The 22,539-nt window shown below is 31.5% G+C and overlaps 4 protein-coding genes across 5 annotated transcripts; 1 reads left to right on the forward strand and 3 right to left on the reverse strand.

Annotated features, from left to right (window-relative positions):
• Positions 1-1,241: 1,241 nt before the first annotated feature.
• LOC108826233 (putative FBD-associated F-box protein At5g56560) lies at positions 1,242-3,059 on the reverse strand. The gene is made up of 3 exons (XM_056993962.1): positions 1,911-3,059; positions 1,701-1,835; positions 1,242-1,514 (listed from the first exon to the last, which is right to left on the reverse strand). Exons 1-3 carry the CDS (start codon positions 3,057-3,059, stop codon positions 1,242-1,244), a joined length of 1,557 nt encoding a protein of 518 aa, XP_056849942.1.
• Positions 3,060-9,739: 6,680 nt separating this feature from the next.
• LOC108823387 (DEAD-box ATP-dependent RNA helicase 32) lies at positions 9,740-13,086 on the forward strand. Of its 2 annotated transcripts, XM_018596574.2 has the most exons (8): positions 9,741-10,256; positions 10,436-10,711; positions 10,882-11,205; positions 11,304-11,495; positions 11,592-11,747; positions 11,820-12,250; positions 12,335-12,489; positions 12,583-13,086. In XM_018596574.2, the coding sequence occupies exons 1-8, from the start codon at positions 9,882-9,884 to the stop codon at positions 12,909-12,911; spliced, it is 2,238 nt and encodes a 745-aa protein (XP_018452076.2). In that variant the 5' UTR covers positions 9,741-9,881; the 3' UTR covers positions 12,912-13,086. The 2 variants fall into 2 exon arrangements, with proteins under 2 accessions (XP_018452075.2, XP_018452076.2); XM_018596573.2 differs by having other exon boundaries at positions 9,740-10,256; positions 11,592-12,250.
• Positions 13,087-14,783: 1,697 nt separating this feature from the next.
• Positions 14,784-17,582, reverse strand: LOC130500284 (polyadenylate-binding protein RBP45A). Its single transcript, XM_056995137.1, has 7 exons — positions 17,206-17,582; positions 16,646-17,114; positions 15,784-15,845; positions 15,571-15,701; positions 15,383-15,476; positions 15,129-15,308; positions 14,784-15,018 (listed from the first exon to the last, which is right to left on the reverse strand). Exons 1-7 carry the CDS (start codon positions 17,482-17,484, stop codon positions 15,016-15,018), a joined length of 1,218 nt encoding a protein of 405 aa, XP_056851117.1. The 5' UTR covers positions 17,485-17,582; the 3' UTR covers positions 14,784-15,015.
• Positions 17,583-20,928: 3,346 nt separating this feature from the next.
• On the reverse strand, positions 20,929-21,536 carry LOC108826005 (uncharacterized). The gene has a single exon (XM_018599368.2). It carries the CDS (start codon positions 21,534-21,536, stop codon positions 21,036-21,038), a length of 501 nt encoding a protein of 166 aa, XP_018454870.2. The 3' UTR covers positions 20,929-21,035.
• Between the last annotated feature and the right edge of the window lie 1,003 nt (positions 21,537-22,539).

Raw genomic sequence — 22,539 nt, forward strand, 5'->3', positions numbered from 1 at the left:
TTCATATATTTGAAATTATCTAACAACCAGCCCCAAATAAATAAATTACGAAATTGATTAGTATCACTGATTAAAAATGAGTAATATGTTCACGCATGGGATAAAAAAAACAAATATTTCTAATATACTAATGTAAGATATACTAAAATATAATATATTATTATACTATTATACATTTGGCCTGGGACTCTAAAAATTATTTGATTTGGAGTGATTCATTTGAAAACCACTAAAGTGACCAATATATTTGAAAAAGAATAGAAAATTACAATAACTACATGAATGCAAAAGCTACATACCTATATCGACATATATACAAAATTTCTTTGCAAATAGTATTTGGTAAGTATCAAAAGGGATATATTTTTGTAATAGACCAGATATGTCACAAACTTTCTAAAAGATAAACAAATATTTATTAGTTACCTAAATATAAGAGAAAGATATTGATAAGATAATTTAGCAAAAAAAGAAAGAAAAAAAAGATACTGATAAGATTCGTGTGTTACCAATGCTTTTGTATATAATATTTCTTAATGAATTGGTCTAATACATTTTCATACAATTAATGAAATGGTGCAACAACTTTGTTTAAGTAGATTTTTTCAGAATGTTTCTCTTTTAATAGTATAGATGGTTAAAATGGCTCTTCTTTACATTCCAATCAGCTTACAAAATGATCCTCCAGCAAGAGCATCATCCTTGGACCTATTTGTTAGTAATTCTTTCTCACGACTCTCTTTTTCTCTATTGGTAACAACATTTAAGATCTTTGATGAAACACTGGGTTTTTGTTAAATTTTGAGGACATGGATATTGATTTCGGAATACTTGTTGGCACTTTGGAACCACCTGTGAGGTTATGATATGATAAGAACATGATGTGTAATGTGTCTGAGTGTCTAGAAATCTTATTATTACTTGATAATCAGGAGATTTTTATTATTCATTGTCTTCTTCCCATAGTATGTGATATACACGTTTTGGTTGAATATTTGATTGAATAGACCGAGTTAATTTAAAAACATTTGTTCCCAAAGATTATGACATTTCATAAAGACTAAATCAAAGGATAAGCATAAAAAGACTAAATCAAAGACTGGCTTTGTTTTCACAATATTATAAAGAAGATACGGGAAAGAAACACACAAACATCAAAAGTAAAGTCAGGGAAAAAGGAAGAAGAGAAAACTAAGACACTTGTCTGTCTTCTACAGACATACACAATTACATAAGAGTGTTTACTCAAACACTACCTGACATGTCTCTGACACTCTGTTCAGTTTCTTTATCTCCACGAGCTTGCCATGATCTTTGTCTCCACATCTTGTTGAAAATGTGGCCATCTTTAGCCAAATAGCATTCTCTAGTATATAAGCAGCCACTTTCCTCTGCTGCACTGTGTCTTCATATTGTCTCCATTCAAATATCTCTAGATGCGTCAATAAACATTCCGGAACAACCGCTGGTTCGTTCCAAAAGTTCATCGGATCATCGCAAGGGGTACTATGATTCTGAGACCCAAAAAAAAAACCATTACGTGCGTAAGTGTTCGGCCTTTGTAGGAACTACCTACCAGTTTCATTCTTCTATCTAAAATATAAAATGGTTTGGTATTATACTAGTTTTCTATGCATTCGAGTATATCCATCGTTGTAAATCTAATATGCTAGTAAAATACACAAGTCAGTACTACATACCGACTTAAGCGTGAGAGATTGGAGTCTTGGAGCGACATTGAGTATAGAAGCAAGAAGATTAGCCCATCCCGGAGAACATGTACATAGCTCTAGATGTTCAAGATAGGGAAAGATAGAGCCACTACGATATGGAGTCTGCACAATGAAGTACGTATATATAATGAGAATAACCAAACACTGAAGAACATTAGTGGAGTAAGAAAGTCTTACCTCTGAAGTTGGACAACATAGAGAAAGATGTTTGACTAAGGTAAGAGATCCTAAGAACTTCTCAGGTTGGTCACAAATGACCTGGATATTCGCCTTAGTCACCTCGGGCATAAACTCAAGCACAAGAAAGTTACTGACAGTATCCTTAATGTTCAATGTCTCCAAAGCAGGAGCATTTATCCAAAACCCATGAGTCTCCTTGTCCTCGGAGGCGCGTTTATCTATTGAGTTGTTGATAGTCAAACTCTTCAAAGTAGGCGCATTGATATTATATAACCTCACATTGTCATATTTGGTTCGAGTTATAACCAAATCTTCAAGAGCTGCACACCTTTTTAAAAGCGTTGCAATATCTTCATCCTCGAAGAAGTTAAAAGATGTAAGGTGAAGAGTTTTTATTGATGACAAACAAGACTCAGGTGGGGTAACACACAGACGTTGGCTTTGGTGTAAGACAAGATATTCAAGAACCGGGCAACTTTGTAGAAGACTTGTAAGAGAATCACGACTGGAGCATTCAGCCGATAAAAGGTGTAGGCTTTTGAGTGACGACAAGCGAACCCAATGCATAGCAACCTCATCAAGGTTCCAATTGCCATAGCAGGTTTGGTGTATAACCAAATATTCAAGATCCGGGCAACGTCGTAAAAAAGTAACAATAGATTGCGAAAAGTCGACGTAGAAAAGGTGCAGACTTTTGAGAGAAGGCAAAGAAAACCCACGCGGAACAAGGTGGATACTTACATCACGGAGTATCAGTGATTTTAGGGTTGTGCAAGAACTCAAGCAACTCGGCAAAACTAGGGTTTTGCCAAACAAGTCGAAACTCAACTTTCTTACAGATCTATCAACCGCCAATTGAACCCAAAAGTTGATGTCTGAAGCCGGATAGTTTCCGGCAAGCTTGAAATGCAACCTCTCCAAAGTTTGAGTATCATCAGACAACAAAGATCCGTAAACAAAGGTCATAAAAGTCACGAGACTCTTCTCGTAACCATCTACGAACGTGACTTCTGGCATAAGTTTCCAAAGTTCCTCGTGCCGTTTTGATATGAGACGTTTCGCAACGCTCTCTCTAAACAACGGAAGCTTTGAGAGTATCTTCAAGATTAGGTCATCTGGTAACTCTTTGAGTTTCTGTTTCGCCATTTTTTTGTTTTGTCCTGGCGTTTTTTAACACAGGTTCGAGATTTATATAGTGTATGAAGAAGAAAAAACAATCACTAGATTAGTTTCCATTTGATGTGGGAAACAAGTCCTAGTTTTGACTCATCCCAATATTCCTGATTTGTTTTAAAAAATCTTTTATTTTCAATTTCAGTTATTTGCTTCCTAATTTATTAATTTTAAATGATTTCATTCCTTTTTACCAGATTATTGGTAGGATATTATCTATACTATATTACTATTATTTAAAATGTGAATTTTCTTACTTTTCATTTTTTCATAATTTTAGAATAAATCACAAACTATTATTATTAATTAAATTTTATTTTACTATATATATATATATATTTATCATTATATTTAAGATAATTAATAAAGAGAAATATCTTTAGATAGCCCTAAGATTTTTTTGTCATAAATATAGACTTTAAGGATCAAAATTACCAAAATGTTTCATTATATAGTTAAATATATTATATTAAAATAGAAGTCATGACTTATTTCATTTGTGATATTTAGAAAATCACTAATTAAAATATAGCTATCATTTAATTTTACATTATATCTATCTAACTACTTTAATCATAATATCTTTTGATATTTTTTCATTATATATATATATATATAGATATATTAAAAATATTCCAATTTTTTTTTGAAAAAGATTTTAACAAAATCTCATTACTTAAAACTTGATGTAAAAAAATTCATCTAATTTCGTAATTAATACTAAAATATTGTTATGCATTAATATATACTCATTTATCATTTATAAAACGAAATAATAATTCTATCACATTTTATCTATATTATTAAAAGAAAAGTACAAAAATAAAATACTCCTTAGTTTTTCAACTTATTTACAAAGTTATGCCATTGAAGTTATTAATTAACTTATTTTTTATGATTCTTTGTCTTTTTATGTCTAATTTATGTATTTCAAAATCGAATTCTAACTAAAATCATGGCAATAATAATTAATAAACCTAAATTTAGTATTCTTTGTCTTTTTCTTTTTATTATATGTATGTTTGGAAATAATTAAGAACCTAAATTTAATTAGTTAATGAACAATATTGTTTTAAATTCTATATAGTTGTATTTTTATTATTTATTATTAATAACTAAAATAAAATTCATATAAAATGCATCATTTATATAATATATAGATTAAGATATAAATATATTTTCAAATGCTGAAAATTATAAAATATATAGCACCATATATTTTTAAATAGTATATACAATATTTTTATTATACATTATCTTTAATTTTTAATTCATAAAATTATAAAAATTTATTTGTGCAGACATATATGTCATATTCTAAAAATATGGATGATAAAGTTGATGATTTACAAGATAAAATCAGATTACTCGATATAAACTATAAAATTATTGTATTTCGAAATGTCATATCATCCAACTATTTAAACGGGTAAATTTTAAAATATATATTATCACTTATTCAAACAAATATTTATTTATAAAATTAAAAAGAAGCACCCACGCGGATGCACTTTTTCGATGTTTGATTTGTTTATATGAAACCATTAAACTGTTAACTGCCGCAAATAATTCAATGTAATACAACTAACTTTGACAAAAACATCATTAATACAAATGAAAAAACTAAAAAATAACTAAATACCCGTGCGGTTGCACGGATCAAGATCTAGTGTACAGTATACACTTATATCGCTAGGTTTAACTACTATAGAATTTAGGGTTTAGAGTTAAGAAGTGGAGTTTTAGGATTATGGTTTAAAATTTTATAAAATAAAAAATAATTATTAAAATTGAAATTAAGATTTCAATTTTTTTTTATTTTTTTATTTAGTTGCATTTATATATCTAGGGTATAAGAGTCTTTTAGATATTATTTGAAACGATTTGGTCATTTTCTTCCTTAAATGCTATTTTTGTGATAAAAACTTGAAAATAATCTATTTAGGAGAATTGCACTTAATAAAAATAAGTCATTTAATACTATTATTATTTAAATATATATATATATATATATATATATCATGATATTTAAGATAATTAATAAAAATTAACATATTCTACGATATATATACTATTATTCGTCACCATAATTTTAGGATGAGTCATTAATTAATATTATTATTTTACTATATATTTATCATGATATTTTATTTTTTTATAAAAATTAATCTATTCTACCGATATATATATATATATATATATATTTTTAAAAAATTATTTATATTTAATATATATATATATATATATTTATCATGAAATATAGGATATTTATTAGATATTAAACATTGATATTGATAATATCTACTGATAATATCATAATTATGTTTATCTTAAATTTAGTACTTGATTATAATGACTAGTATTAAAGCTAATTTCTCTAATTCTTATTGGAAATATTGATCCAATAAGAATTAAAATTTCCCCTATTTTGTATCTTATAAGTTGTGATTGTTTATAATTATTTCAGGGCCATTGGATTTCTTTGCAGTCCACAAATACAATAAGTGTTTAATTTCAAATCTGTTTTCTAATTTGATTATTACTATAGAAAAGATTTTGATCCAAAATCTACATTCTACAAATAAAACAATGGAACATATAAACAAAATTTAATATTTGATTACCAATATAATATGTTGAAGTTTTATAATTTATAATATCAATTCAAAATTTGTATATTATTTAATAATTGTTTTATAAAAATAAAAGGAAAAACTAAAAATTGTTAATATATACATATTAGTTAGCATAGGGTGAGGGCCATTGACTAGTTCTCTTGATATTATCGTAGTGTATGCATAAAGCTGTGATCAGTGGCAAACTAGGTTGCATGGAAGCTTTGTTGGACGTCTGCTTCCCGCTTCAGAATCAGAATCAGAATCGGAAACTTGTGGAAGCTCTCAGAATCTTGCTCCAATGCGTTTCCAAAAATGTCTCTTTAAAAACACGTTGGAAGCTTATGATTCCATTTTGAAATCACGCTCCTGTTTTAAAAAAAATACAATATCATAAATAAATAAAAATATAAGAAACATTGTTTTTATGTAATAGTGAAATAGATAATATATATACACAAGCATTAAAACTAATACTATATATTGTCTTTATGCATTGATGGTTTATTAGAGATATATTGTCTATATTCAAATATATTATGTTAATTTTTTACGAAATATTAAAAATAATTAGTTTAACAATATCTTATAAACTTATTTGATGTATAGTTTCACGATTTTAACATAAAATCATTTAAAATTATTTTAATGAACAATTTTTTTATTTTAATTTGAATCATATAATTTTTAGTCACATTTGTAATCTATATATTTGATATATATATATACATATATAAATATACGCTTCCGATACGTTTCCGCTTCTTACTTTTTAAAATTTTTTTGCTTCTACGCTTCCACACGATTCCGCTTCTGCATATCCGCTTCCGTTTCCATGTAACATAGGTGGCAAACCCATAACAACTTTTAACTCGAGTCGAGTGATAAAATATGGGTTTTGGCCCAATGAATAACATGAAAAATTAATATGATGTGCCAGAAAATAAAATTCTAGTTGTAGAATAATCAAAGAAAACTTAAAACCAAAATGATATGAGAATCTTTAGCTTCATGTATATTGTATCAAACTAGATTTTTATCCGCGCGCCCCCACGAATATATATTTTTGTAAAATATATTGCTATTTATTTTTTTATGTCAATATTAGGGCAGAGAAAAAAACTGAATCCAAAAATCGAACTGATACCGATGCAAAAAAATAGTATTAAACCCGAACGAAATTGATTAAATATTCAAATTATTCAAAATTTTAGTATTTAGATAACAGAAACTGATGAACCTATGTATTTCGGATACCCGAATGTATCTAAAATAGATTTATATACTTATATATATATTTTTAGATTTAATGTATATAAAAATATCTAGAATACATATGGTACTTTTAAGTTAGTATAAATACTTGAAAATATATACAATTAGTCAAAAGTAAATATCTAAAATAGTTAAAGAATAATCAAAACACCAAAATATTAAAAATATTTATTGATTCTCTATCTAAATATTTAAACCAAATCACTTTATATTTCAATGACTATTAAGTGCGACGGATCTAAACGAACAAGAGTCTCAGGATAAAACCATAATAGGTTGGCTCGTGGCATTCATGAAAATCCCTACAAACTATTGATCGACGAAACATTCTATAAAGAAACTTACACTTGGAAGTTTTGTTGGATTTTCTCTCGATGTGAAAGTTATTGAATGAATGAGGAGGAGACAAGATTTTAAAGAGGAGAAAATGAACCACTTTCCGTAACTGTTGTAGCACCTGTGCACGCAGACAAAGATATCGCAAAGATTCGGAGGTTAAGCATTACAGGACTTACTCCACAATATAATTTAGCAAAAAAAAAAAGGCTTACTCCACAAGATCTCATCTCTTTTAAACATTTCAAAAAAAAGAGGAAGCGTGTCATTTTTGATGAATTACATATTGTTTAGAAACAAAATGCATGCTGTTTTTATTAAGGAAATGGACAAAAACGTTAAGATTAACTTGGTTGAAATTATTTTTATTGAATCTATAGCCCTTCACCAGTTCCGGACAGCAGGACAACAGCAAGTGTGCACGAATGGACACTCCTTTCTTCTACTGAACTGTTTACACCATAATACCATGGGTTTATATTTATACAGCTTGAGTTGGCCGATGTGGGCTAAAACCCATTTCTGGATGTTTCGTATTTTAATCACCAACTTCAAGACATCATTTCTCATTCAATATTAATCTTTTTTTTTCTGAAGTGTGAATATAGCACTATAGCAGGCTGTGGTACTCGTTACAAAAACTTTATAAAACGGTTTACCAAATTTTTTTTTTATAAAACGGTAGATATATCAATAAACATTATTCTTTATTATTAATTAAGAAGTAGTTTGAAAAAATAACTTTGAAGAGTAAACTTAATAGTACCAGTGATATTTTATGTGATAAATCTAGGACATTAAGGGTAGTTCTATATTAAGGTTGAGAAAACTTATGAGAAGGATACGTATGCATAATGACAACATTATAATAAGTTTACTTTTCAGATTTTTTTTTAAACTGTTTCTTAATTAATAATAAGGGGATTTTTTGTAAAAAAAAATATCATCTATCTTATTAAAACAGAAACATTACAACTTCTTCTAGGTGGATTTTTAAATTGGACATCACATTATTATTCATACCTTAACCTTTCATTTAAATATTTCCTTAAATAACTATATATCAACCAACTATGTGACATCTTACACTCGATGTATAATAATTTAACTCTATTGACACTATACATTATATTATACTTCTATTCATAAACAAAAAAAAATCCATTCTTTTTATTATTATACATCGAATGAGAGTACAAATTTAAAATTTGTTCGTAAACAACTATAATTTTTATACATTATATTATACATATGTTCGTAAACAACTATAATTTTTGCATACATTATACATTATATCATACTTCTGAACATTATATTATACATTTGTTCGTAAACAACTATATTTTTTTATACATTATATTATATTTGTGGACATTGTATTATACATCTATTCGTAAACAGCTATAATTTTTTTGCATTATATTATACATCCTCTTTAGTCGACTGGAAGTCATTAACAAGTCATTAGCCAGTTATTGATTAATATTTAGATTTTAAATTGCTGGATATAGATATCAGAATATATATATTTCTTGATACTCAAATAATATAAGTATAACATAGAACATTCTATAATTTAAAGGGACGGATTTGCCTTAGATATGCAATAACTAGAATATATTTCCGTATCTATATAGCAAAGAAAAGGACAATAAGATATAACATCTTTCATTTTTTCCTGTACAATTGTTGTTACGGCTTATTAATTACATATCAAAACATGGATATTTACAATAAAATTTTACTTTATGGGCCATAATATTTATATTGTGAATAAGTATAAAACAGAAACATTGTAAGCATTTAACTTTATAAAAAAACACATTAGTCATTTTCTTATTGAACTTTTTGCATATATATTCAAAATACTATTTTATTAATAAAAACAAATTGAAACTATTTTTTTGGATTAGTACAGTTTCGTTTAAATTATTTAACCAAATATAAAACATTTATATATCAGCACGGTTAATCTTTGTTGGTTTTTTGCATAAATATTTTTATTTGTCTATTGTATAAATTATAACTATTTTATTAATATCCTAAGAAAGACTTCAGTTATGTTAGTCTAAATTTTATTGGTTAATATTTAGATTATTGTTTTCACCTTTACATCTATACTACGAAGCAGAGAAACTCACAATTATATTAAACTACACAGTATTGAATTGGACATACTCAAAATTATTTAAAACTACACAATATAAAATTAGAAAAACTCCAAATTATATTAACTACTATAGAATATGGATTATATGTTAAAACAAAAATGGAATCCGCGCGGTCGCGCGGGTCATGATCTAGTTTTCAGTTTAAAAAAGAAGAAAATCCTACCAGTTGGGCTTTTATAGGGCCAAAATAATTTTTGTCCGATGAACCAACAACGTTTTATAAAGTTTCGAAAATAGTAATCCTACTTAAACCCTTCAAAGCCTTGTTGGCTGCCGCTACAAACTCTCTCTCTCTCGCTCTCAAATACTAAAACCCTAATTTTCTTAGCTTCTCTGCAAATCCTAATCCTCCTCTCAAAGGTCGCAAAAAGCTTCTCTCTCTCGTGCTCACCGCCAAGATGGGAAGACCCAAGAAGACTCGCGGGATGAAGAAGCAGATGCGTCTCGCCGAAGAAGAAGAAATCCTCCTCCTCAAACAGTGGATCGAATCCCAGAAACCCGATTCAGGATCCAACCCGCTCGCCCTCGGCCCTCTCCCCGAACGCGCCAAGGTCGGAAAGCTCCAAGAAGACGGCGTTTTCTCCCGCTACGCCGGCGTCACGAGGTTCGACCAGCTTCCCATATCGGACAAAACGAAAAGAGGGCTGAAAGAGGCCAAGTTCGTCGACATGTTGGATAGCCAGAGAGCCGCTCTCCCTCACGCTCTATGCGGCAGAGATCTCCTCGGCGCCGCCAGAACTGGCTCTGGCAAAACTCTCGCCTTTGTTATTCCGGTAAACTAAAGTTTGTTCCTTTTTTCTTTAAATTTATTTATTTTATTTATTCCGGTAAAGTTTGTTCCTTTTTTTTAGTTTATTTATTTTATTTATTCCGGTAAAGTTTGTTCCTTTTTTTTTTTTAGTTTATCTTTTTGTTCTTGTTATGGTTTGTTAATGTATTGTTGTTTGTTAAGGTGTTGGAGACGCTGCATAAGGAGAGATGGGGTCCTGAAGATGGGGTTGGGTGTATTATTATATCTCCCACTAGGGAACTAGCTGCTCAGACTTTTACTGTGTTGAATAAAGTTGGCAAGTTTCATAAGTTCAGTGCTGGCCTCTTGATTGGTGGTCGTGAGGGGGTTGATGTTGAGAAGGAGAGGGTTAATGAGATGAATATATTGGTTTGTGCTCCCGGTAGGCTTCTCCAGCATATGGATGAGACTCCTAACTTCGAGTGTTCCAATCTCAAGGTATTTGATGAACATTTGAGCATTTTAGGTTGTTAAGTTCATTAGGATGGTTAGTATGAGGCTATTGTAGAACTTGTAGACTTGCAATTCCCTTGTCTGTGTTGTTTGGTAGATTTATTTAGTCTTCTGGTTTCGAGATCTGTAATAGATGTTTTCTTTTGTCTCTCTAGATTCTGATTTTAGATGAGGCGGACCGTGTTCTTGATTCTGCATTCAAAGGGCAGTTGGATCCTATCATCTCGCAGTTGCCTAAGCGCAGGCAAACTCTGCTGTTCTCTGCGACACAAACAAAGAAAGTCAAGGATCTAGCAAGGCTCAGTTTGAGAGATCCTGAGTACATTAGTGTACATGCAGAGTCTGTTACTGCTACCCCAACTACCTTGTCGCAGAGTGTAATGATTGTCCCAGTTGAAAAGAAATTAGACATGTTGTGGAGCTTCATCAGAACTCATCTTAATGACAGGATTCTTGTTTTTCTTTCCACCAAGAAACAGGTTTCGCCTCTTTTCATAACACTTGAAGATATCTTTGTTCACTTTGCTTTTGTCTTTTATCTTGAGATTGATGAAGATTTTGTCACTATGTTTGATAGGTCAAGTTTGTTCATGAAGCGTTCAACAAGCTCCGGCCTGGAATACCTTTGAAGAGCATTCACGGAAAAATGAGCCAGGAGAAAAGGATGGGAGTGTACTCTCAGTTCATTGACAAACAGTCAGTTCTCTTCTGTACCGACGTTCTTGAGAGAGGTCTTGATTTTGACCAGGCTGTGGACTGGGTTGTTCAGGTAAATAATAGTATCAATCAACATTCAGAATTGCACAACCAAATGATTTTTTTTTTTTGGGTTCTCATGTGTGATGTCATCTTATAAATGTGATAGGTTGATTGTCCTGACGATGTACCTTCTTATATTCACCGAGTTGGGCGTACAGCTCGTTGTAATACTCCAGGGAAGTCACTCCTCTTTCTGACGCCTTCTGAGGAAAAGATGGTTGAGAGATTACATGAAGCTAAAATTCCTATAAAACTCATCAAGGTAGAAGATCTCGTTCTCTGTGGGAGAAACCTTGATCTTGTATCTGACTTGGATGGTTATGTTCAACAACAGGCAAACAGCGACAAGGTGCAGGAGATTTCTAGACAACTGGCTTCTTTATTAGTCAGTTTTCCGGATCTTCAAACCGTTGCTCAGAGAGCCTTCATCACGTATCTGAGGTCCATTCACAAAAGAAGAGATAAGGAGATTTTCGACGTGACGAAGCTGTCCATTGAGGACTTCTCTGCTTCACTTGGTCTTCCGTTTACTCCTAGAATCCGATTCGCAAACCTTAAAACGAAGAAGAAAGGAGTCTTTGAGAGTTCAATCGATATTGAACCCGGGAATGATGATGATGATGATGATAATGTTGCTGCACCTCGTCGGGTTGTGAAGAGGAAAGATCTTCTAGGTGATGATTTAGAGGAGGAGGATTTTGCTCTCAGGCCAAATGAAGAGGGCAAGGGTGGAGATAAATCAAACAAGGACGAAGGAGTTCCCATGTATGTGTTTTTTTTTACATACCCCCAAATACTAGTTTCTGCATTCTAATCCAAATCTAATAAAATGCGCCTGTTGAATTTCAGGCCAGGAACTCGTGTTTCGAAAAACAAGAAGCTGAAGATCAGCCAGCACAGACCAAGTGGGACCAGGGTTAAGTTTGATGAGGAAGGCAATCCAGTGGCTCCTTTAGCAGTAGTAGCTGCTTCCGCAACTGAGACTGAAGTTGCTCTTGATGAAGGTAAAAGCAAAAAGCTAGAGTTATCTTCGTTCCCCACAAACTAGCAATGATACTGTTATTTACGGAATTGGTTATGTTTGATTTTTGTGGCAGAGGCAAGGAATGATTACTATAAGAAATTGGGAGAGCAACTGAGAAAAGTGGATCATGAGGACAAGAAAGTGGAGAAGGAAAAGAGGAGGGAGAAGAGAATGAAAGCAAAGATTAAGAGGAAGCAAGGAGATATGGAGGAAGAAGAAGAAGAAGAAGGTGATGAACGCTCTGCATCATCAGAAGAAGAAACTGGAAGAAAACGTAAAAGAGCGAAGAAGACGTACTTTGATGATAATGGTGATGGAGAGGAAGGAGGAAAAATCAACACAGATTCTGTGTCCATAGCTGAGCTTGAAGAAATGGCTCTCAAATTGATAACGCAGTCATGAAAAGTCTCCTACAGGAAACGTTTTCCTCTCTAGGCTCCCCCCATCATCTGATTCTCCCAAGGAAGCATTCATTTTCTGAACCAATGTGATAGTTTCCGACAAGTTTTGTCTGTTTTTTTTGTCAATCAAATCGTGTTACAAAAAGTTATTTTATTTAGGGAAAATTCCTTAAAAATACACAGACTGAATTTCTTTTGCTGAAAAAATATGCGAATTTTTTTGGCTTCCCAAAAAATACACAAACTAATTTTGATTGTCCATAAAATACACAAACTTTTGAATTTTGAAGGTTTCACACCTCGATTTTAACGGTGTAAACAGTGACTAACAGAATAGTAAGACGCCGTTAGACACCGTTAACTCTGATTAAAAAGTTCATGTATTTTATGGACAACCAAAATTAGTTCGTGTATTTTTCGGGAAGCCTAAAAAATTCGTGTATTTTTTCAGCAAAGAAAATTTAGTATGTGTATTTTTAAGGAATTTTCGGAGTTTGGATATTTCATATACTATTCAGAGGCTGAATATCTGGACCCAATACATATCCAAAATTTTATATTTGTAAACTTTCGGTTTGGTTTTGGACCAGATATTTTCGATCTGAAAAATCCAGATCCGGAAAAAAGGCCCAAACCCGACCCAAAGACCTGAAAAAAACACATTCTCTATCACATGATACATGTCCGAAATTTTATATTTGTAAACTTTCGGTTTGATTTTGGACCGAATATTTCCGGGTCAGTTCTGATTCAAGTTTTTGAATCCGGCTAGACATTTTAGCCGGATTCAAAAACTTGAATCGGAACTGACCCAAATATTCTGTCCAAAACCAAACCAAAAGTTTACAAATATTTGTTGAGTCCAATTTAGTTGAAATCCATCATATATATCTAAAAGTTCACAAACAACTCTAAATTTTACATTGAAAGTTTCATATTAATTAAAAATGTTTCTGTTACAAAAACAAAACTAAAAAATATTGCAAAAATAATAACAAAATTGTTAGCAGAAAGATCTTGTCGGATTGAATCTATTCGTGTCGATTTTATTAGGCTCAGGTCTATTCGGATCAGTTCTTTTTGGTTTCAATTCTTTCAAGTAGAAGAGTTTTGGACCCAACAAATATTTGTAAACTTTCGGTTTGGTTTTGGACCGAATATTTTCGGGTCAGTTCCAATCCAAGTTTTTGAATCCGGCTAAAATGTCAAGATTAGGTCTAGATATTTTAGCCGGATTCAAAAACTTGGATCAAAACTGATCCGAAAATATTCGGTCCAAAACCAAACCGAAAGTTTACAAATATAAAATTTTGGATCTGTATTGGGTCCATATATTTAGCATCTGAATAAGATATGAAATATCCAAAATCCATTTGAAAATTCGTTAAAAATACACATACTAAATTTCCTTTGCTAAAAAAATACACGAACTTTTTAGACTTCCCGAAAAATACACGGACTAATTTTGGTTGTCCATAAAATACATGAACTTTTTATTCAGAGTTAACGGCGTCTAACGGCGTCTTACTATTTTGTTAGTCACTGTTCGTGTATTTTATGGACAATCAAAATTAGTTTGTGTATTTTTTGGGAAGCCAAAAAAGTTCGTGTATTTTTTCAGTAAAAGAAATTCAGTCTGTGTATTTTTAAGGAATTTTCCCTTTTATTTAAAATTAATTAGCTTTTGCCATGTTTGACCCAAGAAATTGCTGATTAAAGACTCTTTTCACAGGTGTCTTTTGTGTGTTTGTCGTCTCTCCTTTCTCTTTGAAAGTTCTAATTAGAGTGAACCAAATCATAAATTCCTTTGTCATGGAATATCTTGATGGCCGTTTATAGGCATGTCACACCCAGTTTTAATTTTTTGACAAAATTTTCAAAAACAGAGTTTCAACATTCAATAAACAATATGTCCATAGCAAAGTCAACTTTTTTTTGTTTAAAAAACATAACATTAACCCAATAGCAAAACCAAACTCACATCAATGTAAAAGACAAAAACACTCTTAAAATCTAATTTCCTATCAAGACTCAACGACGACTGATATATAATTTGTCCACTGTCTCAAGACTTTGGTAGAAATAGCTGGTGTATTGATGATCTTTCACTGCATTGAAATAAGAAAACAACGGTAAGTACACAACATACTTGCAACAACTTCACATTTGGCAAATCTTATAGAAAGGACTGTTATATGTTAGTGTGTAATTGTGTTACCTGCCGTTGCTGTTGATAGTTGCCATAGCCGCCACCGTAACCGCCACCATAGTACGCACTAGGATCCTGAGGACGAGGAGCTCCATGACCATATGGTTCATACCCCTGTGGCTGTGGAGGGTATCCTCCATAGTACCCACCACCACCACCACCATTCCATTGAGGTTGATGACTCTGTGCCTGTAAAAGTTTTAAAACGTTATTATGTTTTTGCTATTAAATCACTCTCAAGTTATTAAAGGTTAAAAAAAAACCTGGTTGTTGGGACTACGTCCCCATGAAAGACGAATGTTTTGTCCACCTAGTTGTGTTCCGTTCAGATTCAATAGTGCATGCTCTGCAGACGCCCTGGAGCATAACAAAGACAATAATGAAGTGTGTAACACAAGAACGCGAACAGAGTTTTGACTTAATGGCGAATGGCACATATGACTAGTTATACCTGGTGGCATACTGAACGAATCCACAACGCTTCCCTGGAGGTATTTTCACGTGAATCAGTTCTCCAAACTGACCAAAAGCTGACCTCAATTCATCGTCTGTAACGCTAGCATCCAGAGCACCAACAAATATCTGAAAGTAGTACGCATAAGGCTTTTATTCAAGCAAAAGAAAACTAATATTTTGAGGAAAACATAGCAAACTAACAACTCACAGTTGTGTTACTTGGATCGCTTTCTCCAGGATTTCCTCCTCCTTGGTTGTCCTGATACATGCCTGCAGATAACAAATGGGAGAAGGCTAAAGACTCAGTTTGCATTGCATAAAACCACTCAACAAGGTGAAACAATACGGATACTAAGCTGAAGCACAAGATATAAACTTTAATAACGCATGTAAATAACATTCACACATCAACACTCAGAGAAACCAAAGAAAAAAACAGCTAAAAGATCATTGAGACAGATATTGATGAGAAAGGATATCAAACTATGAGTGCATCTACCACTCAAATTCCTTTAAGAAGAGTACAATAAAATCAGAATACAAAAACGCATTCTGCAAAAGAAATCTTGCGGCACTGTCTACCTTGGACAAGAAATATAACTAGGAGATAAAAAAAGGCTCAAGATCAAAGTAATGAGCGATGGAAAAAAAACACAAATTGAGTTGAATGTAAAAAGGCTCAAAAAACAAATACTTTTAGTTGATAAGCAAGAAACTGTAGGCTGATGAAGCCACTTTGTATTTAAAATCGTCTGAAAACAGAACCAACTGACCTAAATGAAGCCACGCAATAAGGTGGGATCATTTTCAGCTGAAGTCAGTTCCAGGCTCCCCCCAAAGAGAGCCAACTTGTTCTCCTGCTTTAAGACAACATGAGTTGATCTTAATACGTTTTACACGGATGCTTTCATTTTATGTGCAAACCGAAAGGAAACAAAAAAGGCAGACAATTTCTTTTGAACTCAAAGCACCAAAGAACAAAACAGAACATATATCCACTAAACAAAGAAAAGAGCTAAAGACACCAACACACTCAATTCACAAGATCCCTCCATATAATAAACGCATACCTGGCTGCATTGTAAGAGGCTTCTTGTTGGCAGCCGGACCAATACGCATAGGCCTAGACGAGCAGTACTGACCATTCATCTCCCCCATAGCACGCATCTGCTCACTCTCATCCCCAAACCTAACGAAACCATACCCCTTAGACCGTCCAGTGGTCCTGTCCATCATAACCTTAGCCCCCTTGACAGACGCGTACACATTCGAAAACGTCTCCGTCAACACGAAGTCAGTGACCTCAGGAGCCAGATCCCCTACAAAGATAGTGTACTCAGGCCCTTCAGCTTGGCGTCTCTCACCACCAGCCCCGGCCTGAGCCCAGTTCAGCCTAAAGGTCTGGTCAGAGTTAGGCATCTGAGTGCCGTTGTACGTCTGCAAAACACGCTCGGCTGCAGCGTGGCTAGCGAACTCGATGAATCCGTAACCCTCACCCATCCCAGTCAGCTTGTTGCGAATGACTTTAGCAGATTGAACCTGAAAACAAACAAAAAGAATCAACCTTTAACATCGCTACACGTGTCAATCAATCATTCTTCCACAAGATTTAAAACTTTTTTTTTTTAACCTCGCCGGTCTGAGCGAAGACGGTCATGATGTAGTTTTCGTCCATCCATGGGAGCAAGGCACCGATCCACAAGGAGCGAATCTCGTTATCGGATCCTGGATTCTGAGATCCGTAGGGCTGTTGACCTACCTGTGACGGCGCTGACTGCTGCTGGTTCCATTGCTGGCCCTGCTGCGGTTGTTGTTGCATCATCCACGAGAGTTGCTGCTGGTGATAGGCTTGCTGGTCAGATGGGATCTGCTGCCCTGCTCCGGTGGGGTTTTGCGGTGGCTGCTGCATCGTGATGGAAGAGAGAGAGCAAACCTAGAAAAGGGGGATTTGTCGCTAATGCAATAAAGGAATAAAATCTTTGGGGGAAGATAGAGAGAGAGTTTAAAGACACGCTGATTAGTCTTCGCTTGCTTTATATGAGTTGCCAGTCCTACTGTGGGCCTTTTCTTCGGCCCAATCTTATAACATTAAGCCTGGCCTCTTAGTTTTTATACTGAAAATTGAATTAGCCGGTTAGGTTATTGAACCGGCCATGTAAATTGATACTGCACTTAAATCTATCTTATTAAAGCTGAAGTACAATTTCGGTGTGTTTGGATACTTGGATAAGAGTATTAAAAATATTTGGTGTGTTTGGAAACATGGATTGTAGTCTTTTAAAAAAAAAAATTTGTTTGGAAACAAAGATAATAGTATTAAATAGAAAAAGTAATGGGCTTAAGTTATTAAATCCATTATAAAAGAATGTTGTCAATATATATAAGAAAATACAATACAAAGCCCAATTTGAAATACCAACCCAAATTATGATTTTTGTATTTCATATTAAGTTTTTAAAATATAATATATGTAATTATTTATATGATGATACGTATTAAATACTTTTAAATATATGATTACTTATATGATGGTACATATAAAATACGATTAATTATATGATGAAATTATACGATATATAATAATGACTAAGGATGGGTTTTCAGACATCCATACGGGTTTGGTTCTGATCGGTTTGCATTTCGGGTTTTCGAGGTCAAAGATTTTATTCCTATTAGGATGTTTCTAAATTTTTGTTTGAGCTTGATTCGGATCTTTGCGGGTTTGGTTTGGGTTTGGATAACCTATTTAAATTATTTTTAAAGTTTTAAATCACTATATATTTAAAATTTCTCAAAATCTATAAATAAAGTAATATATTACCTATAAATTTAAATAACATATGTCAGAATACCTAAGCTTAACATATCAATTGGTTTGATTTAAAATTTTGGATACGAAATCAATAATTATTTTAAGTATTTTTGGTGATTTGAGTATACTTTAACTATTTCAGATATTTGTTTTTGACTATCTATATATATTTTCAAGTATTTTAAACCAGTTTAAAAGTATCATTCTTGATGTTTTATATACGTTAAATATAAAAATAATTAATATATAAGTATATAAATCTATTTTTAGATAAATTCAGGTACACGAATACTTCGGTTCGGATCCGATTCGGTTCTCTAACTAACAAAATTTTGAATAATTTGAATATTTAATCAATTTATATTCAGGTTTGGTACTATATTTACGAATTAGTATCAGTTCTGTTCCTCGGATTCATTTTGTCAAACCCTAATAATTACATGAAAAACAAATATCATCATATTTTTTTAAAATATACATCCGCGGAGGTGCAGAGATCAAAGTCTATAATCATTTATTCTAACAACAAGCCAAATAAATATGTTGATTGAAGTGCGAATAAAACAAAACTAGAGAAATAAATAGTTTACCAGAGACATTCTATGTGTCGAATTTATTATAAAGAATTTTTATTAAAATAAATAAATTCAATAATTACAAACAAATAATATATTTCATAAAAGTGAAAAATAATACCCGCGCTTTCGAAGCGCGGGTCAAAATCTAGTTCTCATTAACTTTGGAAATTTTAAAATTTTATTGTTATTAGTTTTATTGATTTTAACAATCTTTGTAAAATCTTTTATTATTGGTTTGCAAATTTTCTAAATCCATTAAAATCACTTGTTATTCAAAAACTTTAGTTATTGTTGATTCTTTAATTCTAAATAATTCTATTATTATTGGGAATATGAATTCTATCTATTTTTACTAATAAACCATGGCCTTCAAAATATCATGTGTATCTATGAGATTTATAAAATATATGTGATAGAAAAATTTAGAAAACAAAATAATCATTCTTGCCAAATATTTTTTACATTTTCAGCCCACGTTATAACTCATTATATATAATTAATTTTTTGAATATATAATAATATTTATTTTTTTATCATTAAATAAAAATAAAAAATTATATATTTTCGAATTATACGTTTTTTAATTCAATATTTTTATATTTTTTTCATTTTATACAATTTTGTTTCCAATTTTTACAAAAACAAATTTCAAATTTATATTTTGAAATTATAAAATTATTTTTGAAACTACTTTTCAATTTTATATTTTAAAATTTTAAGTATCTATTTATTTTAAAATTTTATTTTAAATTCTAGAATTTCTTAACCATATATTAAATTTACAAAATATATAATAGAAAACAGATAACATAAATTATTTATGTAGCAATTTACAAAAATCATGATCAAATTTTGTGAACTAATGTGTCTATATATATATATATATATATATATATATATATATATATTCTTAATCCACATAATTTTTAAAATCTATCATTTTAAAAAATTCACAAATTCTACAGAAATTTATCTCTCGATAACCCCTTAGTGAGTAAAAAAAAACCCCCTTTAGTCAATTGTGTAAAATCCAAATTTGGATTGGTCTGGTGTTAGCCTAAATTTGGCTAATTCAGTTTAGTTGTGACTAGGGATGTTAATAAAGACTTTAGTTAGAGTTAGAGCATCTCCAAAAGACACTCTATAACTTCATATTTGAAGTTTTTTGTTCTCCAAAAGGAAACTTCAAAACTTCAAATTTGAAGTTTTTAGTAGTGAAACTTCAAATATAGAGTGTCATTACTCAAAACTTCAAATTTGAAGTTTCACATTTTTATTTGCATTTTGGTCCTTACAATGATATTTTATGATTCTTAAATATTTTGTTGTTTATTATTTTAATCTTAAAAAGTCATATTTTATAATATTTCATATTTGTTTTCATATATTTTAGTTTTACATATAAAACTAAACAAAAACCTTAAAATAAGAAGTTTTAAGGTTTAAAAACATTTTTAGATTTCAAATATGAAGTTTTAAAAACATCTTTAAATTTTAAATATGAAATTTTGCAAGCTTCAAAATGTAGTTTCTTTTTCTTGTAGTTTATTATTTGGTTATGTATTTATATTTATAATTTACATATTTACTGTAAGATTTTATTAATTAATATTAATGTGTTATTTTTATATATGTGCTACTTATTTAATAAGTTTTATAGATTTATATTAATTATAACAAATATATAGACTATAGTGTAAAATACAAATACTTTTGAAGTTAGGTTTGAAGTTTTTCTTTTGGAGAAGAACACATTGAAACTTCAAAGTTTTGCAAATTCTAAAATAAAGAGTTCTTTTGGAGATGCTCTTAGCCAAGCCCGCGTTAATTTTTTAAAAGCTTGCACATGGATTAAAAAAAAGATGAAACATGTATACAGACACATAAAAATATTAAAACAGAAACAAATTTATCTTAGCACAGGTTTTCATTAGCACATTCAGAATCAATCAAACCACCCGTATGAGTAAAACTTATTGATTTATTAAAATTCGAATGAAACACAAGGAATGGAATGGAATCTGAGTCCATTGCATAAACAAAAAAATTAAAACAGAAACAAATTTTATCTTAGGACAGCTTTTCAGTAATCTTGCAAATAACATGAGGGGTTGGGTTAAAGAGACGATACTCTTTCATGAACCAATTACTCCACCTCAGAGCATGTTTGTCCCCCTTGTTCCTGAAGCGATATCTGAATCTCGACGTTCCCCCAATTATTTCATCAGTCTCCTCGGATCGGATCAAGACGGCACTTCCAATGCGAACCCAACACCCTTCGTGATCAACTCCTTCAACGGGGACATTATTTCGATTCGGTTTCCCCAAGTAGAGCCACTCTCGAGGGTTAAGGATGGGATGGTCTGTCTGAGGAAGGAGCCATGGCTCTCGAGTGTACAACTCCTCCCCCAATTCCACTATCAATCCTGGAATCGCCACTGCTTCTCCTTCAATCTTTGGCCGCAGAAAACCCTCTATGATCTCACTGTCTGAGATCCCACTTTCTTCCTCGCCGAATCCTGCCATCCTCGTCGTCATCCCTAGCCGATATTGAATTCTTTTGAGAATCATATGTTATCACAATATATATACAAGTTCCTAAACCGCTTGGGAAAAGGAAATCTACCAAATATGTGTAAATACAAGGGTTGGCCCTCGAAATTATAATAAAAACTATTTTATATGAAGCATTTATATGATTATATATTGAAAAATGATATTATAAACCAGAAAAAAAATAATGAAAAGAATTCTGAGATCATATTATCATTTTTAATAAATATTTTTGGTTTAAATTAAAATGACAGTAACCTTCATTGTTCTCTATTTTTTTCCAGAAAATACAAAATCAGCAAAAATTATTCAGAAAAGTAACAATATATATATATATATATTCTTATTATATTTCTATTTCTATTTCTATTTAAATTTTAAATAAATAGTACTATATTTATTTCAAGAAAATCCAAGTTTCAAAAAAAAAACATTTACACAAAAATCTCCCGCTCTACTTTAATATGCACCATGTGACGAAATCAGCCGACTCTGTATATCAACACTCTTCAAACAAACCCCTCTCTTCCCGCCCGCTCTAATTCTCACGCGGAAAAGATTTAGGGTTAGGGACTTGTGACCATCTTCCCTATATTGGTATTGCAACATACAAATCAAATAAGAGTTTGTTGTATCTCTGACTTCTTTTTGTAAACTGCTATATCTTTGACTTGTTTTTTTTTTTTTTTTTGTAAACTTTGACTTGTTTTTCTTGATTCGAAGAAATTAATTTAGGTGAAACTTTCTGTATAAATGATTAAGGTCACATGATAATTTTTTTTTGTGACAAGAGTAATAAACTAATCTCAATTCTTCTTCTTCCTTCTTCGGAGTATGATCTGCTCATCTTTGAATAGTATTGGGAACGCATGGAACGAAATCCTGCAATTTCCATCACATCATCAAGATCAATCCTAAGGAATCTGAAAGGCAAGAAGGCCCGTTAAGAGTGTATACCTTTATCTTCACACATATACGTTTGTAATGATATTGTGAGTAACTCCTTTCCGTAATCACCACC

Source organism: Raphanus sativus, chromosome 9, assembly GCF_000801105.2.
Source record: "Raphanus sativus cultivar WK10039 chromosome 9, ASM80110v3, whole genome shotgun sequence".
NCBI classification, from domain to species: domain Eukaryota; kingdom Viridiplantae; phylum Streptophyta; class Magnoliopsida; order Brassicales; family Brassicaceae; genus Raphanus; species Raphanus sativus.

Bases quoted from the DNA above. Each gene is read 5' to 3' on its own strand.
- LOC108826233 (XM_056993962.1), bottom strand. From the start codon at position 3,059: ATGGCGAAACAGAAACTCAAAGAGTTACCAGATGACCTAATCTTGAAG. The intron at 1,836-1,910 runs GTAAGACTTTCT...TTCATTGTGCAG, and splicing joins TATGTTGTCCAACTTCAGAG to ACTCCATATCGTAGTGGCTC. The intron at 1,515-1,700 runs GTATGTAGTACT...TTTGGGTCTCAG, and splicing joins AATCTCTCACGCTTAAGTCG to AATCATAGTACCCCTTGCGA.
- LOC108823387 (XM_018596573.2), top strand. From the start codon at position 9,882: ATGGGAAGACCCAAGAAGACTCGCGGGATGAAGAAGCAGATGCGTCTC. The intron at 10,257-10,435 runs GTAAACTAAAGT...TTGTTTGTTAAG, and splicing joins CTCTCGCCTTTGTTATTCCG to GTGTTGGAGACGCTGCATAA. The intron at 12,490-12,582 runs GTAAAAGCAAAA...TTTTTGTGGCAG, and splicing joins TGAAGTTGCTCTTGATGAAG to AGGCAAGGAATGATTACTAT.
- LOC130500284 (XM_056995137.1), bottom strand. From the start codon at position 17,484: ATGCAGCAGCCACCGCAAAACCCCACCGGAGCAGGGCAGCAGATCCCA. The intron at 17,115-17,205 runs GTTAAAAAAAAA...GTTTGTTTTCAG, and splicing joins TCTTCGCTCAGACCGGCGAG to GTTCAATCTGCTAAAGTCAT. The intron at 15,846-16,645 runs GTATGCGTTTAT...TGTTATCTGCAG, and splicing joins GCCTCTTACAATGCAGCCAG to GCATGTATCAGGACAACCAA.
- LOC108826005 (XM_018599368.2), bottom strand. From the start codon at position 21,536: ATGATTCTCAAAAGAATTCAATATCGGCTAGGGATGACGACGAGGATG.